At 41.5% G+C, this 25085-nt stretch overlaps 1 protein-coding gene and 1 long non-coding RNA gene across 4 annotated transcripts in view; one reads left to right on the forward strand and one right to left on the reverse strand.

The window, feature by feature from the left end:
* Nucleotides 1–25085, reverse strand: part of CHST11 (carbohydrate sulfotransferase 11) — a 250596-nt gene that overhangs the window by 65149 nt on the left and 160362 nt on the right. Inside the window, exon 1 of one of the 3 annotated variants that reach the window (XM_019489309.2) lies at nt 18116–18208. The exons of the other annotated variants lie outside the window; for them this stretch is intronic. Within the exon in view, the coding sequence (XP_019344854.1) occupies nt 18116–18193 (78 nt within the window). The 5' untranslated portion in view covers nt 18194–18208. Of the gene's footprint in view, nt 1–18115; nt 18209–25085 lie in introns of those variants that run through there. 3 annotated transcript variants of the gene reach the window in all.
* On the forward strand, nt 6027–13319 carry LOC109283611 (uncharacterized). The gene is made up of 2 exons (XR_002090849.2): nt 6027–9609; nt 11270–13319. It is a non-coding gene; the product is annotated as an uncharacterized LOC109283611 (long non-coding RNA).

Raw genomic sequence — 25085 nt, forward strand, 5'->3', positions numbered from 1 at the left:
TAGTATAGCTGGCAGGAGTTGTTAAAAAGGCAGACCGGTAATGAGCATATCTGCATCTTGTCCTCAAAAGGAATGCTGTTTTTTCAGGGTAAGGTTGAGATCATACTCAAGGACATGTAGCCGTATGTTAACTTTCATTAACTTCAACCCAAACATAAGTCTTGTAAATATGTTGTATAATGGTGCTGCAGTCACTCTTTCTATAGGACTGCATTGCAGTCTATGGAAATTATTCTTGAAAAACATAAGTGTGTGCTAAATCAGAGTGAAAGGTAGAAGAAATCCCTTCTTACTTTTAAGATATCACCAGAACAGTGCAACAGATTAGTTTGGTCCTTCTGAGAAGAGCTCTGCTACACCAGTTTATACACTCAATACTATTGTAGGATGTAAAACAAGACATGGAAAGACTCATGTTGACTTCAGTGGAAACCTGATTTTATTCTACTGATTTGATTTTCAGCTTCCTCAGCTCTAATATTCATCCCATTTTTGCCAGACAAGGAAGAAAAGACAAAGAACTGCTCACAGATGAATGCCTGTGAGGAAGATAGGGCTTTAGTGGATCTTAAACAGGACTACTGTTAGCCTTCTGCTCAGGAATGAATTTCACCTAGTTTCCTGGCTTTGACCGGGCATTTAGTGTCCAGCCTTGCTTAACTAACTACACCTCTCTGTATTCCTCGGATATATCAGGGCTGAGAGTTCACCCTTCAACAGGACCTTCTGTCACTGACATAATCACTAGCTGGACATGCGCTCAGATACTTCAGCTTCAAACACATTCATCAAGGAGGAATTTTTCCAAACCTCAAAAGCAACCTGCAGTATTTATTGAAAATTTTTAGCAGTGCTTTTATTTCAAAACCTTGAAAGGAAAGTGGAGAGGCCACTTCAGGGCAGTTATTTGCAAAGCAAACTCACTTTCATGGAGGCAGACCAGAGAAGGCCACAATGCACATTAACAAAGCTACTCAACAGGACATCTGGGGGAGAAATGAAAAAAAAAAAAAATCAGGTGGTGATTTAACATGCCTACAAGGATTTATCAAGGGATCGAACAGTGCATTGTGTGTATTCAGAATGACTTCTCAGGCAGAGGTAAAAAAACAACAAATAAACAAAAAAACCAAACCAGATTTCAGATGCCTGTTCTTCCTCAACCATTTGCTCTCTTCAGAATGGAAGGGTCAGGCCATTTCTTTATACAATATTTCTCACACATGCTCTCTCTCTCAGTACAATTATTCATATTTGTTGACCCACAGCAAGGCAATGTTCCCAACAGATTGTACCTATGTCCCCTCTGTGATCGACAGTCCAAGTCATTTTTGGTAGGCCTACCACAAATGACTGCCCTGAACCCTTCCTGAGGTCCACTTCCATCCCCTTACCCCACCTAGTGTGCTGCTCTGTTGTTTTCTGCTCCCTATCCTATGCTCCACGCATGATTTCATGCTCTGCTTTCCACTGCCTGCTCTATCTGCCACGGTGCCTCCTGTCTCCTCCTGGATCTGTCATGTGCTACACACAAAGGCTGCCCTGCCCCTTCTGGCACACATGCCGCAGGTTAGCCACCTCTGGGTCAAGCTACAGATGTGTACACTGAAAAGCCATACCTCAAAAAATGAAGCAGAGAAAAAAGAACTGTGTCTACTAATCCTGCCTGGAGATAGTTCAGACGTAAGCCTGAACCAGCTACTGCCCAAGGTTTCTTCATACCTTCTCTCTTGGCTGCACTTATTCCTTTTGGATTTAAGGGCTCCTACACACATAGAGGGAGGCTGCTCTGATGTGCTGCAATTACAGTGTGTCAGAGCAGACTCAATTAATCAAGTCAGCTGGAGCATGGTAATTACCACGCTCCAGCACACACCAGCGTCACGTGTATCAGCATCCTTGTGATGAAAAATGGAAGCATGGCACTTTAAAGCACGTCTGATAAGTTTTAGTTCAAAGTGCCCTGCCACTATTTTTTAGCATGGGGACATTGATACATGTGACACTCCTGGCACTTCTAAATAGCGCGGCTCTTGGAACTGCGCTAATTAAAGTGCCCCTGCCTCCCAGAGCATGTCTATAAATGCCCTAAGTTTTGACTTAAACAAATAAAACCATTAGTTCATCCAAATACAAAGAAGCTATCATTAAATCCAGGCAATACTCTTCTTCTACCACCTAACACTAACACTTCAGATGCAGTAGGAGGTGAAGATACCCAACCACTGTCCACATAACCTGAATGACCTTGTTTCTGCTTAAATGACTGGTAATGAAAATGATTAATATAGCTATTTAAAGGGCCAAAATCATGCATCCCTAACAACAACCCCATTCAAATGAGTAAAGGTGTCTCGTCATTTCCAGAGGTCTTCTCTGTCTGCTGACAATGAAAAAAAAACCTGCATTGGTTCTCAGGGGGGATAAGTTTTGATCTCAGTTACAGCCACAGCATCTTTGCAAATGTGCATCTAACAAGAGCAATGTATTCAGGAAGGCTTTGACCAACTTTTCTGCTTTGCGACACTGATCCCACTAAAGTTAAGGGGAACTTTCCATTAGCTTTAATGGGCATGGATCAGGCCCTACCTTGCTTTAAGTCACTTTCAGGATGCATTTTCCTACTCTGAACACAGTAGAAAGCTACACAAAAGCAATGTACAATATATATGCTTGTGGAGGAAAACATTGGGGGTGGGGAAACCTTAGCAACCTTATATAAACATTCTTGTGAACTGAATCTTTTCACTTAATCATTCCATATTATTTTCATTATGAAAAATAAACCTACCCTTAATTTCTGATTCTTCCTTATCCCTGGAGTATTAAAAACAAAAAACATATTAATCATCAGAACTGCCAACAACTAGCTCCATCCTACCCTATAAAGGACATAATAGGCCGAAGTCCTTGATTCTGTCACCCACTTCAATTCAATGGACTGGCACTTGTTCCCAAGCACCGATGTAAAAGTCAGAAGGATTCACTTGCCTGAATAAAATTTAGTTCCTGGCTTGAAATGGCTGCAAGTTCAACTATACCATTTCTAGAGGTTTATGATCCAGGTGATTTGTTTAGACACAGGATCTTCTTAGACGGGAATAGGTACATACAAAGGCTAATCTGTTGCACTTTAATGGCTCTCACCCAAAATCAATATGGAGAAGCTTGAAGACAAGCGCTCTACATGCAATTATAGACTGGCCTCAATTTTAAGGAGACAGGAATATATTTTTCTTTCAGTTTCATACAATATTGTCTATGCTGTGAGTGGCATACTCCTGGCTCTTTAGGAAAAGCAAATTACATTACACAGTACCCTGTGTATATTATATTACACCACTGAAGGAAGGACTATAAACAGCTTATGGTCCCACCACACTATTATCTTTCGGGCTTATTCAAACTGCAGGTTTTCTGCTCTCAGAGTAAGCTCCTTGGACAGGAGAAAACAGCATTGAAGTGCAGATCAGACAGGACTTAGATCACACAGAGCCAGCCAATTTACTTTTTTTTAGCATCTTCTCCACTGTAGTTTCATTTGTCTACAAAGCAAGTCACTTTACAGAACAGAAAAATATTTTAAAAAATGAAGTAACATTGAAATATAATGCAAAAGTGTAAATAATGTTAATGCTAACATCCGATTCATCCCTATGGAAATAAAAATGAAGAGTTTTATGGCAGGCTAAGTATCAATGATCATCTTTTTTTTTTTTTTTTAAACAGTATCACCATAGCAACACTGTGGTTATTGTCAATGAAACACTTTCATTCTAAGGAGCTATTTTTAGATTATTTTACCTTTCCAAAAGAGTCACCCTCCAGGCTGCAATTTATCCTGTTTGCTTCTTTGCCCAAGGGTGAATTTTACTGTGACTTTAAAAAAGGCAAAACAAGCCGCCCTCCCCATCCCCAACATTTTTTTCCAGACATTTTTACACTCTTAACTCCAAATGTCTTAATTTTAATAGTTCAGACCTGGCATGTCTCAGTGAGGAACAAGCTTCTGGAAGTTGAAAAAAAGAAAAAGAAAGACGTGGAAGAAATAAGCAATGGAAGAACAGGGGAGCAGAGGAGGGACAGCTGTTGCTTGGAGAGTCTGCAGCAGACTCAACATGATGGAGTCTAACAAGTTAAGAGGTAGAAGGGACTGGAACAGTTTTCTTTGTTCTGTGACTGACTGATACAAAGCCCCATTTTTCCCAAGCTGTTAATCTTCCCTGCACACTACACCAATACCACAAGTGTCAGTGCCCCACTCTTTTTTCAGTACCTAATCCACGTCCTTCCATCACGTCCTCTATTACTCCCTCCATTGCCTGTACACTGAGGCAGCCGCTCACTGACACCTCCCGTCTCAGCTGCCTGCTACTTTCCGTGCAGAAGAGGGAGCATCTCCACGTTGCCAGAAGAGCCTGATTTTTAATGCTTTTCAGAAAAATATCCTCTTTAAGACATCACAGGTTGGGCAACCAAAACCTGAAGTACCCCAAATCACCAGTTATCTTGACACTATTCAAAGCACGTAGCTGTGACAGAGTTCTACATTTTATGAAAAACTGAATTTTATCCTGTGAACAGTTAAGACTGAGACTGCCATACATGCCTAGGGCATGTGAGACCTCAGAATTACACTATACCTATAGTTTCAAGGATTAGCTAAACAGATGGTCCACTGTAGTGGCTCAAACCTGCACCAGCCACATAGGCTAAGTACAGACCGTCAAAAAGCCTGAGGCTGAATCAATGCAGCCTTTGCAGATTAGTCTAAGCCAGGGTTTCTCAACCGGTGGGATGTGTCAGAAGTGCCATGGCAGGACTTCTGGTTTTGCTTTTTCGTGCTTCGATCGGCTGCTGGGGGACCCTTCCCCCACTTCTCAACTGGCCTCTGGGAATTCCCTCCCCTCCGCTTGTTGACCAGTGGGACCAGGATTTTTGACCTTACATAGGTGGGACGTTAGGTACAAAAGGTTGAGAACCGCTGGTCTAAGATGCGGAGATTAAACAAAGAAACAACTGGACACACATTTACTTTTGATTCAGGAAATACAGCCACGTGCCTGCAGTGGCTCAGGCCAGAAGCTGGAGGGATGCTAGAGCATGATTCTCTGGCATGTAGTCAGCATGAGTTGTATGTTTGCTTCCTCTTCCTGCTGCCCCCAAGGTCTCTGGAATCTGCAGTCCAGAACCACAGCTGCAGGGCTCTGCAAAGTTGCTCATCACTTCTTGCTTCCAGGTGCCTCTGGGATTTGTAGTCCACAGTCACAGCCAGCCGTAACTTTCAGTAACTTTAGCAGGGGAGGGCAGCTCTGTAGTCGGGGAAAGTGGGATTTAACCCCCCTCCTGGGCCCCAGGTCCCAGCCAGGGTTTGCCGGGGTGGAGGGGGTAGGGGCAGTCCCTGGCTCCCCCTGCCAACCATTCTCTGATGAAACAGACAGCACAGCGCAGGGCTGCAAAGCATGTTGGGATGCAAGGGGACTGTGTTTTAACTTAAACCAGGAAGGGGTTGGGGACAGAAGTTTCATAAACCGGTTTGACCCAGATTAGTTAAGTCTGATACTACAATCAACCAGGTTTATCTTAAACCAGTTTCAGCCATTTTGAAATTGGTTTATGTGCATTGAACTTCTGTTCTGTTACAGGTATAAACCAATTTCTAATTATTTAAATTGGTTTATGTGTAACTTCTGTCCCTAGCAATAGCATACAGTGGGTAGAGAACTCCACACAAATCTACATGAAATCAAAAATAAGCCTTCCCTTGGCTGCTGAAAGGCCATTATCCTGTGCCTTCTGAAGTCTATGGCATACATGCCCACAGAATTCAGGAGTGCTGGATCAGTCTGTATTTTGAACAAAAATGTGGTTTTATTTTATTTATAGTTTAATTTTAAGAAGTTACATTTCTGGACAATCACTAATAAACTTGGAAACCTTACACCAATGAGAATACTCCATTATAAATCTCAGCTTCAGTTTCTGCTTGTCAAATTCTTTTGATATCAGCTATTTTAATGCTTTCTTTTCACCCTTAAAATGTCAACAATTTATTTTCAAATATTTTTTTTTAAGGATAAAGTAGTTTCCACAGTTTTTGGCTCTACACTAAGCTGCTTCAAGAAAGGTGCCTTCTGTGGTCACAGGCTGAAATGTCAGGTTTCCAGCTTTGGGGGGTTTTTTCCAACTCAATGTGCAACCTCTGAGTCTTCTGCCAGGTTCTTATAATGAAAGACTTAATATCAAATCCAATCAAATCTTTAACATGATTTTAGCAAATGCATGCTTTTAACATTGTTCTGCAGGTCTTTGAAAAAAAATCTTTTCCAGTAAAGTTTAGAGACATCTAAGTTTAATGTTGACTGTAGCATACTAAAAATAGGATATTTCCTATCTCTACTGTTTATTGACCTAGATGTCCTGAAACTTTTAAATAGTTTAGGTGGAATGTTGTGTTTACTTGACAAGACTAAACGGGCTGGTGACTGGAGAGAGAGAGGCTAAGGCATTGTATACGTATAATGGTTGCACTCCTGGAGTCATGCTAGTGCAGTTACAGCATTATAGAGGAACTTTATAATAGTAAAATTATTCCCATCTGGAAAGAGCGAGCTACCCTAGTACAGTGCACCTCTACACTGCTATAACTATATCCACATAAGGGGTTATAAAAATCATCCCCTATCCAAAATAATATTACTGGCCCAAAAACAGTCTGCCAGGCCTAAGTGCTTTAAACTCTTCAAATGTAGGGACTGCATGACTGCTCTGTTTATATAGCATCTAGCACAACAGCCCATGATTGCTGGCCTTTACATAACACTTTAATGGAAACAAATTCATAAAATAATTAGATACCTACACATAGGAACCAAAGAGAATCACCACATTAGGACTGATATTGGGTATGTACTGACGGTATAATCAGAACTACATAAAGTGTGGGAGAAGACATGGTGCATGCCCCATACACACAATTTGCCTGGAGTATTCCAAGGGGACCGCAGGGCTGTTAAGATTCAGACATACTTCAGCCCTCAAATCATAACATTTCTGCAGCACAGGGGGTTGCTGTGAAACATTAACAGTATAATGAATAGGTTAAGCATAAGTACCTGACCAAACATCATTTATTCTGCCATGCTGCAAGAAGCGTACCAGGGGCACTGATCTGTATAAATGCTAGAACAATCTCCTATTCACATTGCTGAATAATATTATTGTCCAAGGTTGAAGTCTGCTTTAGGGCCTGAAAACATGTCCCAATTCCCATGGCTTGCTTTATCTTCCCTCCCCCTTCAGCTAGTCAAATGCTTAAAGTTCAAATCCTGGGTAGAAGAACCATAGTCATATGCTCGTCATCATGGTAGCATTCATTTGAGCCTCTTTTCTCTCCCCAAGATTTAGTACCACTGCAGAAAGTCTCAACCTGAAAAAGGAGCAACTCCCCTTCAGTGAGTGCTTTATAGTTTCCAGGGGTGTACTTGGTAGCTGTGTTGGTCTGAGACAAAAAGACATACAAAAAACTAGAACTCTTGATTCCAAAATGATAATAAAAGGTATCATTTTGGAATCAAGAGTTCTAGTTTTTGTATGTCTTATAGTTTCCAGCGCTCTCATATTTACCACGTTTCATAGTTGGTATTTTACTTAAAGCAGTGATTCTCAAGCTTTTTAGACTTTGTTGGACTAAAAGCAGCCCCCAACCCCCATCACTTTGGTGAACTGAGCAGCACCTCATTTCAAAAACCAGTTTATTACAATGCTTACCTCCTTGCAGAGGGGCTAAGCAGTGTGGGCAGGGGAGGGGCCAGGCAGTGAGCCTGCACATATCTCCTCACACGTTGTAGTACCCTTCAAAAGACTGTGGCACCCCAGGATGGCCTAGTTGAAAATCACTGACTTACAAGCTTCAACTTCAGGAGATCAGTGTATATGAGCACCTCAGCATCCATTTAAAATAAAAGTTGTTCAGAAAAGCTTAAAAGTGTGCCCCAAGACAACCCCGAAGTCTTAAAAACCAGAACAGATGCTCCTTCCCCACTCCCCTCCCAATTTATTATTATATTCATGTATTATATTCATCACAAGATTTTGGGAACTTGCCCTATGATTTTTGATAGTTTGTGACTGATGATACTGATTTTTACTCTTAACTTTAAATGGATAGTTAGTTTTCCACTTTTTCTGATTAAAAAAAAAAAACTTTATACCCGTGTTGCACAACGCTGGATTGTCTTAGCATGTTTCATAAATCAAACATATTGTTAGGCAAGAGTTGAAGGAATTACAGAATCAAGCATTTGTAATCTTTTGAGTAATTACAATAGTGGTTCTCAGCCTATCCGGCCCTGTGGGCTAAAGGAATGGCATGGGGCATAGGGCAGTCTGCGGCCCCATAGGGCCAGGAATGGCATGAGGCCAGCCTGCGGGCTGGATCCCTCATGCTGGATCCATCAGTCCACAGAGCTGACCTACTATGCAGTTGATGCACAATGTCCATCTGCAGATATAATCTGGTGCACCAGCCTAGCCCCACATGCCAGATCTGGCCACAGTGTCACCCCACACACCAGTGTGATCTGGCACGCAAGGCCATGTCGTCCAGCTGCAGGGCTCCCCTATGGGTCTAGACATTTGGCAGCAGGGGAGTAGTGGCAGAGTTAATTGCCACGACTTCCGAAACCTGCAGCAGTTAATACTACACTGTTCCCCCATCAGCATATTTCTGGACCTGAGCCCCATGGGCTGGATGATGTGGCTCTATGGGCCAAATCTGTCCCATAGTCCATAGGCTGAGCACCACTGACTCAACATTTCTTTGAAAGGTACCATCTATAACATAAGAGCTCTACTTTCTGAAACTTTAAATTTTATTGGGCAACAAGCAAATGAAATGATTAAAGTCTGTGTCCTATGTAGCATAACAGACCTCAACTGAGCTGGTTGAACAGTTTTCATAAATACGAAATCGTCCATTTTTTGCTAAAATTTTGAATTCAACTTTCTTTTAACCAGCAGCAGACCCAATTTGCACACAAGACCCCCAGAATTGTATACAACAAACCCCAAACAACCTGTCCTTCACAGCTCCTGAGCTGCCTCAGGCCAGTACAATGTATACAGCATCTCTTTGGGTTTTTTATTTTCATATATTTATTGCCCTCCACTCCACTCCACTCCTGAGCTGTGCAGATTTAGTGCACTGGCTTTTATACAAAATGCCGTTCATGAGAACTATGATCTTGTGTTTGTGTGGATTATGTACCTCTTCATTTGTACGCTCTATGGAAGAGAGCTGCTCATTAAAATGTAAATGAACTTGGGTTATTAAAATACAAATATTTTATTCATGTTTGCAATCAGGGGTGTGTTTGTTTACATCAAGTGAAATTCTTTTTATTCAATTTAGGTTTCTAAATAAATCGGTGTCTAAATAATCCAGTGCTCGTCCTGTCAGACTATGAAACCTCTTACAGACTCCTACACATGTTTAATCAACACTGCGGCTCTGATGCCCTGAACTAGTGCAGAGACCTGCTGCCTTCACTGGGACTCTGTTGTCAATATTATTGGATTGGAGCATACATCACTCAACACCACAATGAAGTGAGTCACCTTGACTGCTCAGATTTAAACCCACAATTACTGTAAAAGAAATTATGAAAATCCACCTGAGTGACATTTATGGGGCAATAATTTCTGTTGCTGAACAATGTATATTTGGGTCTATCAGAACTATTTGGGATTTATGCTGAAGTTATCAAGCTGTTCGGGCAAAAATCCCCAAAAAACAAAAAAGCTGATTTTTTAAAGTCTATTTTTTGTTGCACTTTGATGTTTTCAAAATTAAATCTTGCTTTTTAATTAGAAACACCATTTACATTTAGCTATGTTTCAAAACTAAATTTTACAAAGTAAAACCCAAAATATATCATTTTGAGTTAAACAGGTTGTTGGATTGGGGGGGGGAGGGGGGGGGTTGTCTACTTGTTTATTTTCCTTCCCAGGCAAACCCAACATTTTTCATTTACAGTTGACCCAAAACAAATGGGTTTCTTTTTCTTGTTTTTTTTTCCCCCAGTTTGGCAAAACAAAACAAAAAAAAGCCAAATATTTGTATACCATGACTAGTAACAGGCTAGGAACATTTCTAATTTAAGGTTTCTGAATGATGACTGTCCAATGGTGGTACATGTTTCTTTTTACAACAACGCAGCCTATATCTGCAAGCTTACCAATCTTTTAAGAGCTATAAATAATTATTTGAGAGAAAAGCAGAAACATACCTTTTGACTCTCAGCCAAAACACCGGACTTTTTCAGAGGAACCGAACAGAAAAGGGAAAATTTTAGATTGTTGAAGAATGAAGGTGCAAAGGAAGAATCAACTCTTTTAAACAACTAAAGTTTGTATGTGGCAACTCTTAGGGCCACTTAAGATTTCCTGTTGGGCAGGACTTAGACTTATATTTTGTATTGGTACTTATAAAACATTAATGATTCCATCCGAGACAGAAAAGTTGTTGATTCCCTCCTTCTCTCCCCCAGCAAGCAACCCCACCTTCTCTTTTGGCCCTAGTTCCCCAAATCAGGTAATGCTATGATTAATGATAATCATGATGGTAGTCACAGTGAAGTGAGTGGGTCTATTTACATGTATTATCATAAGCAAATGCATAAGTGCCTTGTTGGATTCCTAGTTCAGCCAAAGTAGTTTTTTTATGTGTGGGTGCGCGTGCACGTGTATGTGTTTATTTGTGGCCTGTTAGCTCCTTCCAGAATTCATTGAATATTACCGTTTTCTCCACTTGTAGGTAAGCGACTAGCATGACCAATTAGCTCAACATTTCTCCCAAAATACCTTCCCAGAATTCAAATACCAGTCCTGAGATTTAAAACATTTAGCATTAAACTTAGAAGTCTTAACATACAAGTGCCAGAAGGCAAGTCTGGCATTTCAGAAGCCATTAATAATGCCAACTTAGAAATGTCTGCTGACAACATAAATAAGGCATAATACTTGGGTTCTACTGGCATTAACTACTTGTTTCTCAGGACTTTTTGTGGGAGTACTCAGGCTGAGTATTCCTGTCCACTTTTACAGCCTAGGGCAATGAGGCACAGAGGGATTAAATCCACTTGACAGAAGCTGAGTCATTTCATTGGAGCAAGATCTTCAAAATTCTGCAGAGGGGAGGCTTCTATGATATAAAGGGTAAAAATAAACTTCATAGGACGCCACAAAGTAAGCTGCTGTTATTTTGCAGGGCCAGATTTCCTGGGATTCTCCCAAGAGTTTTACAGGATGGAGACAGGACTGGAAACAGAAAATACAGCTGGGCTAGGTTACAGCAATAACAAGTCTGTGTTTGCTCTGTGACTGCATGTTAAACAACTAAGTTATTTTAAAATCTGCATCAGTCATCACTGACATGTTGGAAGCTTCAGTTCATCAACTTGAACAATACAAACAATTTTTAATTTAGCTATTAATGCTTTGCACTTCTCAGGCTCTCTCTCCAAGGATCTCAAAATTCTTTAACAAGCAATGATTTACCTCAAATCCCTAAGGTAAGGATTTTTTTATTTTTTTTTAATATTCACAGTTTTACAGATGGAGGGCTAGATCCTTTAGGGCTTCATCAGGTACAACCCTTATTTCACCAAATGAAGCTTTGCTACAGTGAAGACTGCAGGAGCCAGCTGTAGCTAGGCTGAGAGTGAGCAGCAAATCTCAGTCCTACACGTTTATGAGAATATCCTTACCCTGGGGAATGCATTTGGTCATTGAGCAGCTTCTAAGTAAACTCTTTGAGACGGGGGCCATCTCTCATTCTGGGTTTGCACAATGCCTAGTGCATTTTTGGCTACAGCATCTACACTCTATAGCAGGGGCGGGCAATTGTTTTGGGGGGAGGGCCGCTTACTGAGTTTTGACAAGCCACCGAGGGCCACATGACAGGCAGCCAGGGGCAGATAAATATAAATTTTCTACATTTTTTTAGGGGCCCCACAGGCCAGAGAGACTGGCCTGGTGGGCCACATTTTGCCCATCCCTGCTTTATAGGAATACAGTACAGCAATGCTAATAATATTGTTGGCCTGGATTATTTTTTCAAAACATTTTCTTTTGCCTTTGAAGCTTTTACCTAAAAGCAGGACCCATGCAGTTGGTAACACTGTTGTCCCTCCTGCTTTCTTCTTGAGGCACACTATAGCGTTTAATGCCTTTGGGTTTTTTGAGACCAGTTAATTGCATCTTAAGTAGTAAATCTGCCAGACATTCATGCAATTGATGGCACGATAAATGGAATAAGCCACAGTTATTACACAAAATACGTGCAATAACTTTGTGGCTGGTTCCCAGTGCACCTTAAATTGAACATGTGGTCACTCTCAGCCTAGGGAGTGCACCAGAGCCCTTCAACACTCCTGATCCTGGACTCCACCTGTATTGGCAATCGGGCACATTTGGGATCTGATCCCTGGTCCAACAATTATGGGTCAGATACCATTGTACCTTTAACTGAACAGTTGCCAGCAATCTTACTAGAGCTCATTATGATTTTTTGGGGGCACACACGTTTGTAGGAAGGGCTGGGGTGGATCTTGCTGTAGACCTTTGTGGACTTCACATCCATCACATGGTTGCCTGCAACTGTGAGGGCCTGAATTTGACAATGGAGAGTGATCCCTTCTCATCCTATGTTCTTGAATATGATGTGAGGCAGAGCCTAATCCTCAGATATCATAAACTGTCATGGTTCATATAGCTACACTGGCTTTACTCCACAGGAGGATCTTGCCCTGCCTCCACAAGTGGTAAGCACTACTGTCTATATGAAGTGTGCCGCATTCAGCTTTGATTAACCATTAAGAAACTGGTTTGTTGCAAACTCTTTTTTTGACTGCATTATATAACACTTAAAAGATTTATGCCTAATTCCTAGTGGAAACATTACATTACCTGTGAAAGCCTGATCAAACAGTGTTGCTCTTTATGCCCTGTCACTGTTGATCTGTGCAGTAATATATCCTGCCTTTTTTAATATAAATTCCCTTCCAATAAACAGACCTAATCCTGGGTATTTAAAATGAAATACTGTTTGACATAAGGGCTTCCCACCCCATGCCCCTCTATTTACACCTATCACCTGGTCAACTGAATAACTCTTTGTTTCCCGCTGTCTCCATTTTTCTAAAGCGATTCTGTACAATTTCTGGCCTGTTTTTTGTAACCACTATTTTTATTCATCCAGCTGAAGACTTGATCGTTTGTTTAATGCAACTCCCTGGAAATAAAAACTTCGTTCATTGTTTGTTGTTTCATTACCATTTTTTTTAAACGGTGGCCAGTAAAGGCTCAAATATATACATGCTCTATGCTAAAGCAAAAAAGAAACAAAAGCCAACCCAAAAAGCCCCTCAAGCTGTAGTTCACAGTCACTGATCCAGAGAGGCACAGGATGGGAACTGTAGGGATGTTGTAGGTGAAGCCTGAGGTGTCTTGGCTGAGAGGTGTTAGGAAATTTGCACGTTGCTTGCCAGCACCGGGCCTGGCTGTACCCAGTGCTACCAGATACTTGCTTTTCATAAGTGTTAAAATACATTCCCTTTCAAAATAAATAAATAAATAAATAAAAGCAAGGCTGTTTGAATTTTTTCTCCTTGGGAGATTTCAATGTGTCACTCGTTTCAATCCAAATATTCAGTCAACTAGCACGTCTCAGAACCTGCTGCTCCCACAGCCTCCGCTCCCCTGCAGGACATTCATGTTCTGGTATGCCAGTTTGTAGTTTTTGCAGACATCCTTGCAGGCAGCCCCCAAACCCTGGACAGAGCTCCCTTGACTTCATTAACAGGACTAGGCTGGCATAAAAGTCCTCCTATACGATTGGGGTCTAAGTCAAAGGAAACCTCTCACACATTTCACTGAGTACAAGAGTGACCCCTGACTTCAATTCCTGGCATGTTACTTGGCCCCGAAAAGAGCCATTGAGTTGCTGCTCTGACATCGATGTTCGGTTGCCAAGTTGATGGCATTAGTCATGATTTCTCACTTAACGGAGTTGGCCGTGACTTCAGTCCCTAGACATTGCCTAGTGCAGTGATTCTCAACCAGAGAACTGCCAGATCCTTACAAGGTACCACAAGGCGCAAGGAGATAAGTAGATATGCTACGCAGATAAACACAGGCTCAGGCTTGTCCCTGCCTGGATGATTCCTAAACCCCAGTGCCTGGCAGGAGGTAAGCACTATAATGTACACATTATTATTTTTTAAATTGGTGCCACTCAATTCACAAAAGTTATGGAGGGTGCCTCGAGTCTAATGAGTGGTCCCTCAAGTCCAGAAAGGCTGAGAACCACTGGCCTAGTGCTGTATTTCACCGAAGGTGCCTTTGTGTTTTAGGAATTACTCAAAGATCCATCTGTTTCAAACTGTGTCATTCTTTCACACAACCTGTCCAGACAAGGGAAAAAATAACCATTCCAAATCAGTTGCTTTTGTTAAAGCTGGCTGCAAACCTTGGTTCAGAGAGGTAAGCTCCTGTAATCCAGCCCGTAGAGCTGTGCAAAGCTCTTCTCCCATTAGACTAGCATTTTCTCTTAGTCAGAACCAGTTCTTCTGTGCTCCTGAAGTCTGAAAAGACTTGAGCTTGAATTAACTTGAGTTTTCCAAGCTCACATCTCACTGTGGGTCCTATATGATGGTCAGGTTCACACTGGGAATGCAGTATTGCCAGCTCATGATTTTATAGCAAGTCTCACCATATTTGATATGTTCTATACTCACAGTTGCTGAACAGAGTCATTACCTGAGAGTCCTAGCCTTTGCTAACAAAATTATGTTGGCCTTATGCATGTAGCAAAAAATTGGAAGATATAAAGAAAGTACACTCAGAAGGCTCAGAAACCAGGAGGTAAATAAAAGAGAACCCAATACTATTTTAAAAATCTCTTGGTTTTGGGGGCCTCACGTGTGATATTCTTCAATGTTTGGGGATGGAAATGCTGGGAACATGGAACTGGACAGGATGCGTGAATATAGGTTTTGCCCCTTACATCCCTATACTGCAATCTCTTGTTTCAGGGTATAGCATCAGTGGGGAAGGGGGGTTAGAAATGGAACTCATGAAAGAGTCTCCCTTCCTGCTCTAGCCTTTGTAAACTAATAGCTGTGAAAGCCTCTTAGCCTTTTGGAGAAGAATTGCACTGACAACAGCAATAACACATCTGTAGGTTGCCCTGCACAGTGCCCTCATAAGATCTGATGAAGGGGAGGAGCATCAAATGTCCCTGCAGAATATGCAGCTTCTAAGATCCTATCCTGGGGCTGGTTGCAGAACAGTCCATATCAGCACAGGCTGGAGGGAAAGAGACCGCTGGTCACAGCACCTCCTAAAGCTACCATGGGGAAATGATCTGGTCCTTATAGAATGGGTTTTTTGACTGGGCAGATGAGGTTTGACGATACTGTGCTAAGGAAGCACAAAGTTAATTTGTGTATCAGATGGAAGGAAGTAAAGTGCTTACTTGTGCTATGCCTGACTCCAGCCAGCTATTAATACATAACTACCATAAACAGTAAATTCAGTCACAAACAGAAAAAGAGTCTATGGGGAGTCATTCAAGAGTGCTGCAATACAGCCCTCTTGCCAGACAGCAAGTGAACGTGGGAGCAAGATAAATCTTCCCTTGGTTTCACCTCTGGGTTGCTCCTGAGATCTGTACCCTTGCAGACGCTTATGGTATCTATTGTGTTACTGCCACAATATATCATAATGCCAGGGCTGTCACAGCATGTCTCAAACTAAATTTTATGGCAGACATTAAGTTAAGATAGGAGAAATGCAGTAAAAGGAGAAATGATCATCGTTACAATGCCAATCTGCACAAAACCAGAACGACCAGATTGCTTCGCTTCTCCAAGGAATGGTTTTAAGTGTCATTTGTCTACAGACAGCTTTTTACAACATAACTGGTTAAACAAGAAGAAATGAGTTCAAAAAGAGCTAACTGTGTAAGCTTTTTGGAGCAGGGGATCTCCAAAATGGGTGCACAGTGTCTAGCATGATGTACCCCAATCTTTGTAGGACACACTACATGCTATAAAGTAAACAAACTGCAAAAAACACCTGACAACCTTCACCTTCCTTCATTAAAAGTATGGTGGCCTAGTAAGCTGGCTTTCTGTCATTTATATATGAGTGAAGGATTAATCAATCCTCTTTTAGTTATAGGACAGGACTGGGAACTAGAAGATTTGGATTCTAATTCCTGAGTCAATCACAAACTTTCTATATGACCTTGGGTGAGTCACTTAACTTCTCAGTATCTCACTTGCCTCTTCTGTGGGATCAGGATAATATTTAGCCACTTCTTGGGGTTCTGGAGCTTCATTCATTAGTAATAGCATTTTTTCCCCCAAATCCTAATACTATGGCTATCCTAATACAATACTTAAGTTACTAGTAAATAGTATTATTAATGCAGATTCCTGCGGTCTGATTAAAAACCCAATTTGTGCTTTACTCTTAGGAATATATAGACATTCCTGATATGCAACAGTGATGGAAAGCAATGTTATCTTCAAAATTTGGGTGGTCAGGAGGACATAAAACTTTATTCAGTCTCCTTGCTAACATATTGCAGTGATTAATTTAAAGGCCTGGATAGTAAGATTTAGCATGTATGCAGAATCATAGAACAGATTGTTAAAGGACACAGCAGTAATAACTATATTGCAAGTCTAATTTTCAGAATGCTTTACAAACATTACATTTATTTTCACAACACATCTCTGAAGTAGATAGACATTATTATCTACTTTTTACAGATGAGGAAACCAAGGTGCTGCGATTCTTACCCAAGGCCACATACAAAAGTTACTGCCAGAACAACTAGAGATCAGAAGTGCATGACTTCTTTTTTATTAGACCACTGAGCAATAGCTCCTCTCAGGGGAAGGGACCCATTAGTCCCCTGATGGCTGTTAGGTAGTGAACTGACATTATACTAGAACTCAAATGAAAGAACTAAACACAATAGGTGAAACCTCGTTTCCAACACGGGGACCGTGTTTTAGGACTGCTTGTAGGGACTTTCACTAGTAAAGCCTAAACAGCGCTACTGAAACAAAAGAGATGCAGCAAATCTTAGAATATTACGATAGTAGTTAGCCGGGGGTAGATCTGGTAAAGTGTTCAGCTTCTAATACAAAGACAGACAAAAACAGCAAAGGATTTGTTTCAAATTGCTGCCTTCAGTGGACTTAGGCAGCTGGCTAGTGCCATTTTGCCAATAGCCACTAAAATCCCAGTTCCCCTAGATAAATGGTTAAACAAATCTTTGCAAAATCCAATGCCTTGCAGGCTTCAATGACCTTTCCAGAATGCAAATTTGAGGCAATTACTCCTCAGTTCAACAATTTAAATGGGAAATGGGCAGGATGGAGTGCAGCTGTAGCGGTAGTAAAATCTAATCTGAAAACAATGGAGGAAAGTAATTCCAGGACTAAAGCCACAGCAACTAATGAAAAGCAATACAATTCCAACAAGGACAAAATCCAAGTGTTGAACCTGCCTTTCCCCTCCCACCCCCAAAAATCTATAGATTATATAATGGCTGTGCAAGAGGTAATTTTTAGTTCTGTGTTTGGACAGCACCTGGCACAATGGGACCCCAGTCAATGGCTAAAGATCCTGGGAGCTGCCACAATTTAAACAACAAATAATGTACACGAGTAACTAGGGATACCAGGAGGAAAACTGATTCCAGCCCCTCAGGTTTGCAATTGTTACTGGTCACCACTGAAATCAAGGGCAGTTAACAGAAAAAAAGTAAAGTCATCTGGATCAGAGAGCTACTGCCTGCCCAGAAGTTCATAAAATATATAGTATTTGGAAACCATACAATAATTATAGCCACCATTAGTCATTTTAAAACTATACCACGATTAAACTACTTCCAAAATGTGGAAAAAAGGACAGAGTTTTACACACCCATTTACTCCATGAAAAAAAAAAAAAGACAACATTAAACAGGTGACTGAATCAATGCATGGTAAACAAGACTTCAGATCTCAATATTAATATGATTTAGTGCCCTTACCAGAGAATTAATGATAGACCATCTGCCACAAAGGGAAATTACAAGCTGAAGGGTTTTGTCTCTCTGCCGCACACACATAAGCACGTGCTCTTTTCACAGAGAGTTGCTAAGGCTAAAACTCAGTGCTGGGACTAGGGTTGGTGAGACAAGGTCATTAGAATGTGTCCAATAAGCAGTTAAATAGTGATTTCTTCACTGAAACCACAGAAAAGGAAAAATCAGCTCTGATTCCAGATTTACATTAATAAAATTGATATAGGGCTACATGCAAAACTTACCTTCATACACCTGAGCTCTATGCCAATATTTTGCTATCTCCATGGCCCCAGTGCCCAATCCTCTCCCTGCAAGCAAACGTTTATATTTGTGATGAGCCCCTGGAGTCCCTGAAGGCACAGGAACATGCAGCAACTAGGGCTGTCTGAAATTTCAACGGGTGTTTCATTTCAAAGCTGTTTCGATGCATTTCAAGCTTGAAACGGAGAAAACGAAATGAAACAAAAGGTTTCGAAATGAAACAAGGGGACTCAAAACGTTCAAAAGTTTTCAAGCGTTTTGAGTTTTGAAGCCAGGCTTGCTGCAGCATGGGCCCCCAGATCTGTGCATGGTTTGACAGCATGCTGCCACTGCCGAGTAGGACCAGCAGCAGCACCAGGCTTCCCGGCGCTCAGCATGGGCTGCACCCAGTGCTGGTCCAAGCTGGCAGTGGCAGCCTGCTGTCATCCCGCATGTAGATCCAGGGGGGGCGCACCCCCCGGGAGGGCTGTGGGACTGTACTAGACTCCTCCCGGAGGGTGGGGGGGGCGCGTGTTCCTGGATCTGCACGCAGGATGACAGCATGCTGACACTGCTGGCTGGGACTGCTGCTGGGTGCAGCCCATGCCAAGCACCAGGAAGCCTGGTGCTGCCACTGGTCTCAGCCAGCAACAGCAGCTTGCTGTCATCCCGCATGCAGATCTGGGGACCCGCACCTCCTGGGAGGGCTGCGGGGCTGTGCCAGATATCTGGATGGGTCTGAACAGCCAGATATTCGGAAGCTTGGATTCACTGGTTCAACTCCACTTAGCAAACAGGTTATGAAGAAGTACTGTTGTCATTTTTAGATATTTTTATGCTGTAGATTAAACAGTGGGCACAGCTACATTAAGGCTGCGCAAAAGCACCATTTCATTTCGACTTCCGTTTCACCATTTTGAAGGGACAATGTTTTGTTTTGATGTTTTGAAGCACTGTTTCATTTCATTTCATCAAAACTGTTTTGCTATTTCAATGCTGTTTCGACGCATTTCCATGTTTTGCCCATAGGCTAGAATGGGGAATTATGAAAATGCCTATAACTTGGTCATTTCTTGCTTGATTTGGATGAAACTTGCAGGGATGGTGGCCCCTTCTGGGGTCATGAAGTCTGCCAAGTTTCAAGGAGACAGGTGCAGGGATTTCTGGATAAACTGCACCTCAAACTGCTGACAAATAAAACTTGTATCACTTGCTGGTAGCGGCAGCCTGCTGTCATCCCACATGCAGATCTGGGGGCCTCCACCCCTGGGAGGGCTGTGGGGCTGTGCCAGACTCCTCCTGCGGGGGCACAGGCCCCCAGATCTGTGTACAGGATGACAGTAGGCTGCCGCTGCCAGGTGGGACCAGTGCTGGGAGCAGCCCGTGCTGATTACTGGGAAGCCTGGTACTGCAGTTTGCCCCAGCTGGTAGCAGCAGCATGCTGTCATGCCACGCGGAGATCCAGGGGCCCATGAAACAGTTTCAACAAAATGAAACGGAACAGTGCTTTGAAAGATAATGAAACAACGAAACAAAACACTGTCCCTTTGAAACAGTGAAACAGAAGTCAAAACAAAACGTGCTATTTCGCACAGACCTAGCAGCAACTCCATACATGATGGAAGCCTCTGTAAGACTGAGCACTGTAAGTCTTCGATGTGCTGAGAGATTAGAACATAAACCTCAGGATTGCCTTATCTGGATCTTTCATCAGACTTACTTTTATTGTTTAGGAGTATTTTCAGAAGCCACACATGATGTTTACAACAAGGAAAGAAACATGTTTACGCTTTTTAAAAATTTTTAATTAAAAAACGCTGTGCTTTCAGTCATGCACAAGTAACATTCCTTACACCAGTCAGTTCATCAATAGGTGCACAGACTGATCATTACAGAACTGGCATGGAAGGAAAAATGACCAATGTATAAGCATCTGACAAGGTTTCATGGGTTAGAGGGTTTACACACTCCAGTAGATTTTAATGATTCACCTCTCATCTTTTTTTTTTTTTTTTTTTTACTGGTGCTGTTTTCCTGATGCTTGTGTTCTTCAATGCATTATACAAGAATGTCAGATATTATTCACACAGAGTTTGATTCTGTCAGAGCATTGGGGCAGGGTTTTTTTCAAAGCTATATGGAGCATGAGATCTTGTAATCAATGAGGTGATTTCTCCATTTTCCTTTGACAGGACAAAGCATTTCATGACAGCAAGTTTAAAAGCAATGCAAGTACAAGTGGTTTCCCACAGTATCAAGATGGTTTTTTGTGTCAGCAATAATTTGTAAGGTATAGAGCCTGATCCAAAGCCGACTGGACTCTATAGGAGTTTTTCAGTTGACTTATCTGAGCTTTGTAAAAAAGCCCATAGTGTGTTTCAATTTATGGATGATATCAGAAAGGCAATAAATCATTCTGGTAAAGAGCAAGCCTCCATGATTTTTAGGCAGGCACTCAGAAATTTGGAGGATCAACATTTTCATGTATATTTCTTGCTCAGATTTAGTTCTTATGAAAGGTGCTGACAAGTCAGGAAGACTGAACTTTCCAACTGCTTCCAAGACTTCCTAACACTGCCTTGCGAATGCGTCTCTACTAGCACTGGTAGCCACTAATTCTGGAACTGAGAGCCATTTCATTTTTGTGCTTGTGCCATCCTTGGCATCAATTCTTACCAGTCAAAAATGGTGCCAAATAGTACCAGCTAGAGTGGTGATTTTGTGATAGGAACGGAAATCAGAACTCATGTTAAGGCCACTAGACCCCTTAGTGGTTTGTACCTTCAAATTTTGAGATAGAAAGGCTAGGTTTCAGAAGTCAAGAGCATTTCTTAGAGCCATCCCAATCCTTACTTTGGAGACTTATCTGAATTTTTCTTTGCCTCAGACCCAGACCCAGACCACAGAGGCATACTGAAGGGGCCAAGACTATGTGCAGTACTTGGACACTGTTCAGACACACTTGGCTTGAAAGAATGTGGATCTAAAGGTTGGGTGCCACATAATGGTAGACCTGCAGTTTCTGTTTTTTCACTCACAAAAGCTGGGCAACTTCACGTATTGTGGATGCACCAATGTAAAGAATTTACAAAGTAATATACACTATATCTACCTGAACAGGAAACAAGGACTACTCTTAGCACTTATCAGATGGTTTACTATTCAAAGCTTACCGGTATACATACCCGTTTTGCAGATCTTGACTGATCTATACAAGAATCATCTTTCTCTGGGATTAAGTGTTTACTGTATAAAAATAACCTCAAGGAAAACTTATTTGAAAAACCAAGAGGAGGAAAAAGGAATTCAAAAACAAGCAAACCTCTGCAAATAATGTTGAGTATCTAAAATGACTCAGTGAAGGATCACACATTGAACTTTTTCCGACTTAAAAACAAACTCCTGATTGTAGAGATTTAGTACCAGTCCATTAAAAAATGGAAAATGTGCCAGCAGTGTAGGACTTTCAGCACAGCTGGCCTAATGTAAAAACAAAGTGTAATTGTATGTGATTAACAAAATTGTGCCTTCAAGAGTGGCTAATTTATCTAAGGCTGCACTCCTAGCGGTGCTCAACTGCTTAATGATTTTCACTTTCCCCAAAGATTCTTATACTGTACAAAAGTTTCTAAGATTTGGGTTTTTTTAAGCTGCTGGGTCCAATGCTACATTTGTCCCCAAGGTGAGCCTTTTTCCCTCTGCCACATTTTGGGCCACCCATTCTGTAAAAAGAAGGAGCATCAGGAGTTAAATGGCACAGAAAGATTCTGCAAACCAAGGCAAAGATGGCTTCTGTTATGCAGCACACACCGGTTATGCCAGGTGAAAGCCATGATAAAGAAACCCAATAGGGATGTGGTTATGAAAAGCCACTATAAAAAGCCTAGACTCACAGGTGTACTTTGAGTACAGCTGGACCTGCTACTTTAATAGACAGCCAGGACAGCAAAACATATATAGTGGGAAGTTCCAATTTCTTTACAACCTGGGATGAAACCCACAGTGCTTTCAAGTGGCACCTGTGTTCATGGAAAACCAGCAACAAAGTTCAATCATGTGCCACTGAAGCATGAGTGTGGTTGCCAATAGGAAATCAGTGCCACCTCTAATTTGTTGCCTTTTCTGTATCAAGTTCCTACAGTACTGATCATAGCCATAGTAATCTGGCTTCAATCTGTCGCATCCTTTGTTACCAGAGTTAATGCTCTTGCTTTGCACTGTTCGCCAATCACATGCCTGGTACTGATTTCTGTTGCAATATGCTCAAGTATCAGAACATGTGGGAGAGTGGAACAAACACTCATGTTTGAGTGCAAACATGTAGCCCGTTGCTCCATCTTGTCATTCAGGGACATGAAGGCTATGGAAGTATATACTTTTAGCTCTCTGTTCCGTCCTATTCTTAAATTAATGGCTGGATTTGCACATCCAATGGCATTCTAGCATTCGCAAGTGGGAATTGCTGGAAAAGTGAAAGCCATTCATCAGCTAAGCACTGTGCAGAAGAAATGGATTTATGATCTTCAGTGCATGGGTTTGTTAACTACTTGTAAATTCACACATTGAAATCATAGGAGACCTGGGTCTGCATTGCCAAGTGCAATTTGGCCCATATTATTAATGTAGAAACAAAAATTAGCTATTTTCCCCTGTGTTTCATAAAACTATTTTTCCAAGAAGAGGAAACTGGTATGCATTCTTAAGAACTTCCAGAATACAAACCAGGCTGGGTCTGATAGAAGCTAAATTAGTGATCGTCAACCAGGGTGCCTGGGAACCAAGGGGTGCTATGAGATCCTTTGAAGGATGCTGCAAAGCAAGAGGAAATAAGCGGATAACTGCAGACTCGGGCTCAGTTCCTGCCTAGCCATTCCCCCAGCCCCACTATCCAGCTTCACTGCAAGGTGATAAGCACTGTAATAAGTCAGTATTTGAAATGGGGCACCATTCAATTAACAAAAGTTATGGAGGGGTGCCTTGAGTCTTCTAAGTTTGAGAACCACTGTGCTAAACCAATCTCTAAAGATTGTGTAACAGAGGCTGCTGACAGACATGAAAAAATAAAGAGAAACCCAGGGCTTTGCATCAGTTTGACCCAGCTCCCCAGCATCTGCATAGAGTGTGCACTTCAGCAAGGCTTTTAAGGCTTTTATTTAATAGCTGAGTCAATCAGCTATTAGATAAAAACATCAAAAAGCCCTGCTGAAGCACACAATCTATACAGATGTTCAGTGAGCTGGATCAAACTAATGCAATGCCTCTTCTGTGCTGCGCTTGGCGCAGAGGCACACTGAGCTTCAAGTAAAGTTCTGGGGGGGTTTTGGGCGGGGGGGGGGGGGGGGGGGGGTTCACATCTGTAAGCAGCCAGAATGTCCAACCACAGTAACTGCTACTCTCTCAGCTTTTGGAGAATCACAGATTTCAAGACTAGAAAAGATCCTTCCTCCTGTATAATGTAACCCATGGAATTCACCAACAGTTCAAAATGTATGATCAGATGACTCAATTATACCAAGCTATAATACAGCGAGGGCTGGAACCAGGGAGAAATGACTTATTGCTTATTAAGCTGATCTACTATGACCATTTTGTGCGTCCACTCTCTCTCTCTGTAAGTAGAAGCTAAACAGATCAGTTTATCTTAATGAAACAATTTTATAATTACCATGGTTTAGTTTCTATTACCATGGGATAGACATGGCAAATGAAACAATTAGGGTGGATCATGAGCTTAATGGATATTAAATCCACTGCCCTCTTACACTGGTAATATAGTTTCTTCTATCCATACCTGAATCCCATCAAGTTTTAGTCATGCATTTTTATCACTTCCTGATGCTTAGACATGTCAGGTAGCCACATCCCCAGCAGAGGTAAACTGATATAACTCCACTAAAGTCAGCTGAGCTATGGCAATCTATATCTGCAAAAGACCTGATATGTTTTTTCCAGTCTCACTTCTACACAGCCAAATAAGAGTAGCATGCACCAATATACACTCAACACACAATATTCTTGACTTCGTACTGTTGTTCTACCATGTTTGACTAATTACTGAATAATTTTCAGATCACCTCCCTCATAACATTTGGAAAAATGATTCTATGGAGGTGAAACATATCGAGTTTGCCTACTTAAAAAACTGGCAGGTTTAAATTTAAACCCGAGTTAAAACACAAAACACTGACTTACTCGTACATTATGAGTGCATGCACTTTTCCCTTGATATGAAAAAAAGGATGTCCTTACACTTAACATGTTGATAACTGAGACTGCCAAACATGAAGTGCAATGTGAACACAGTTCTTGAAGAAAGAGAGAGAACACGAGCAAGTGAGTCTGAGTACGTTGGAAATCAATAAAGCTATGGGTATTTGAAAACCTCACACTGAGCATACACAGTTCAACTTTTCCTCTCCGTTTAAGAACTGACACTTGTAGAGAGGTGTTCTGAACATGTGCCTGTGTTTCTCCCCACTCCCGAAGTGAGCACTTTTCAGCATAAGACATTGAGAAACATTAATGACCTAGAGACTTAAGCACGTGTGCCGCATTACATCCGTAAAGTGGTATTAATAGAAGTTTTCAGCTCAGTGAGTTTTTTCAGTGCTTACCCATCATGGCACATTATTGCTGTGCTTCACTACTAAATTTAAACTATTCCGGTTTTAGAAACTTTGTTTTTAACCCATTA

This window comes from Alligator mississippiensis, chromosome 4, assembly GCF_030867095.1.
Source record: "Alligator mississippiensis isolate rAllMis1 chromosome 4, rAllMis1, whole genome shotgun sequence".
Taxonomy (NCBI): domain Eukaryota; kingdom Metazoa; phylum Chordata; order Crocodylia; family Alligatoridae; genus Alligator; species Alligator mississippiensis.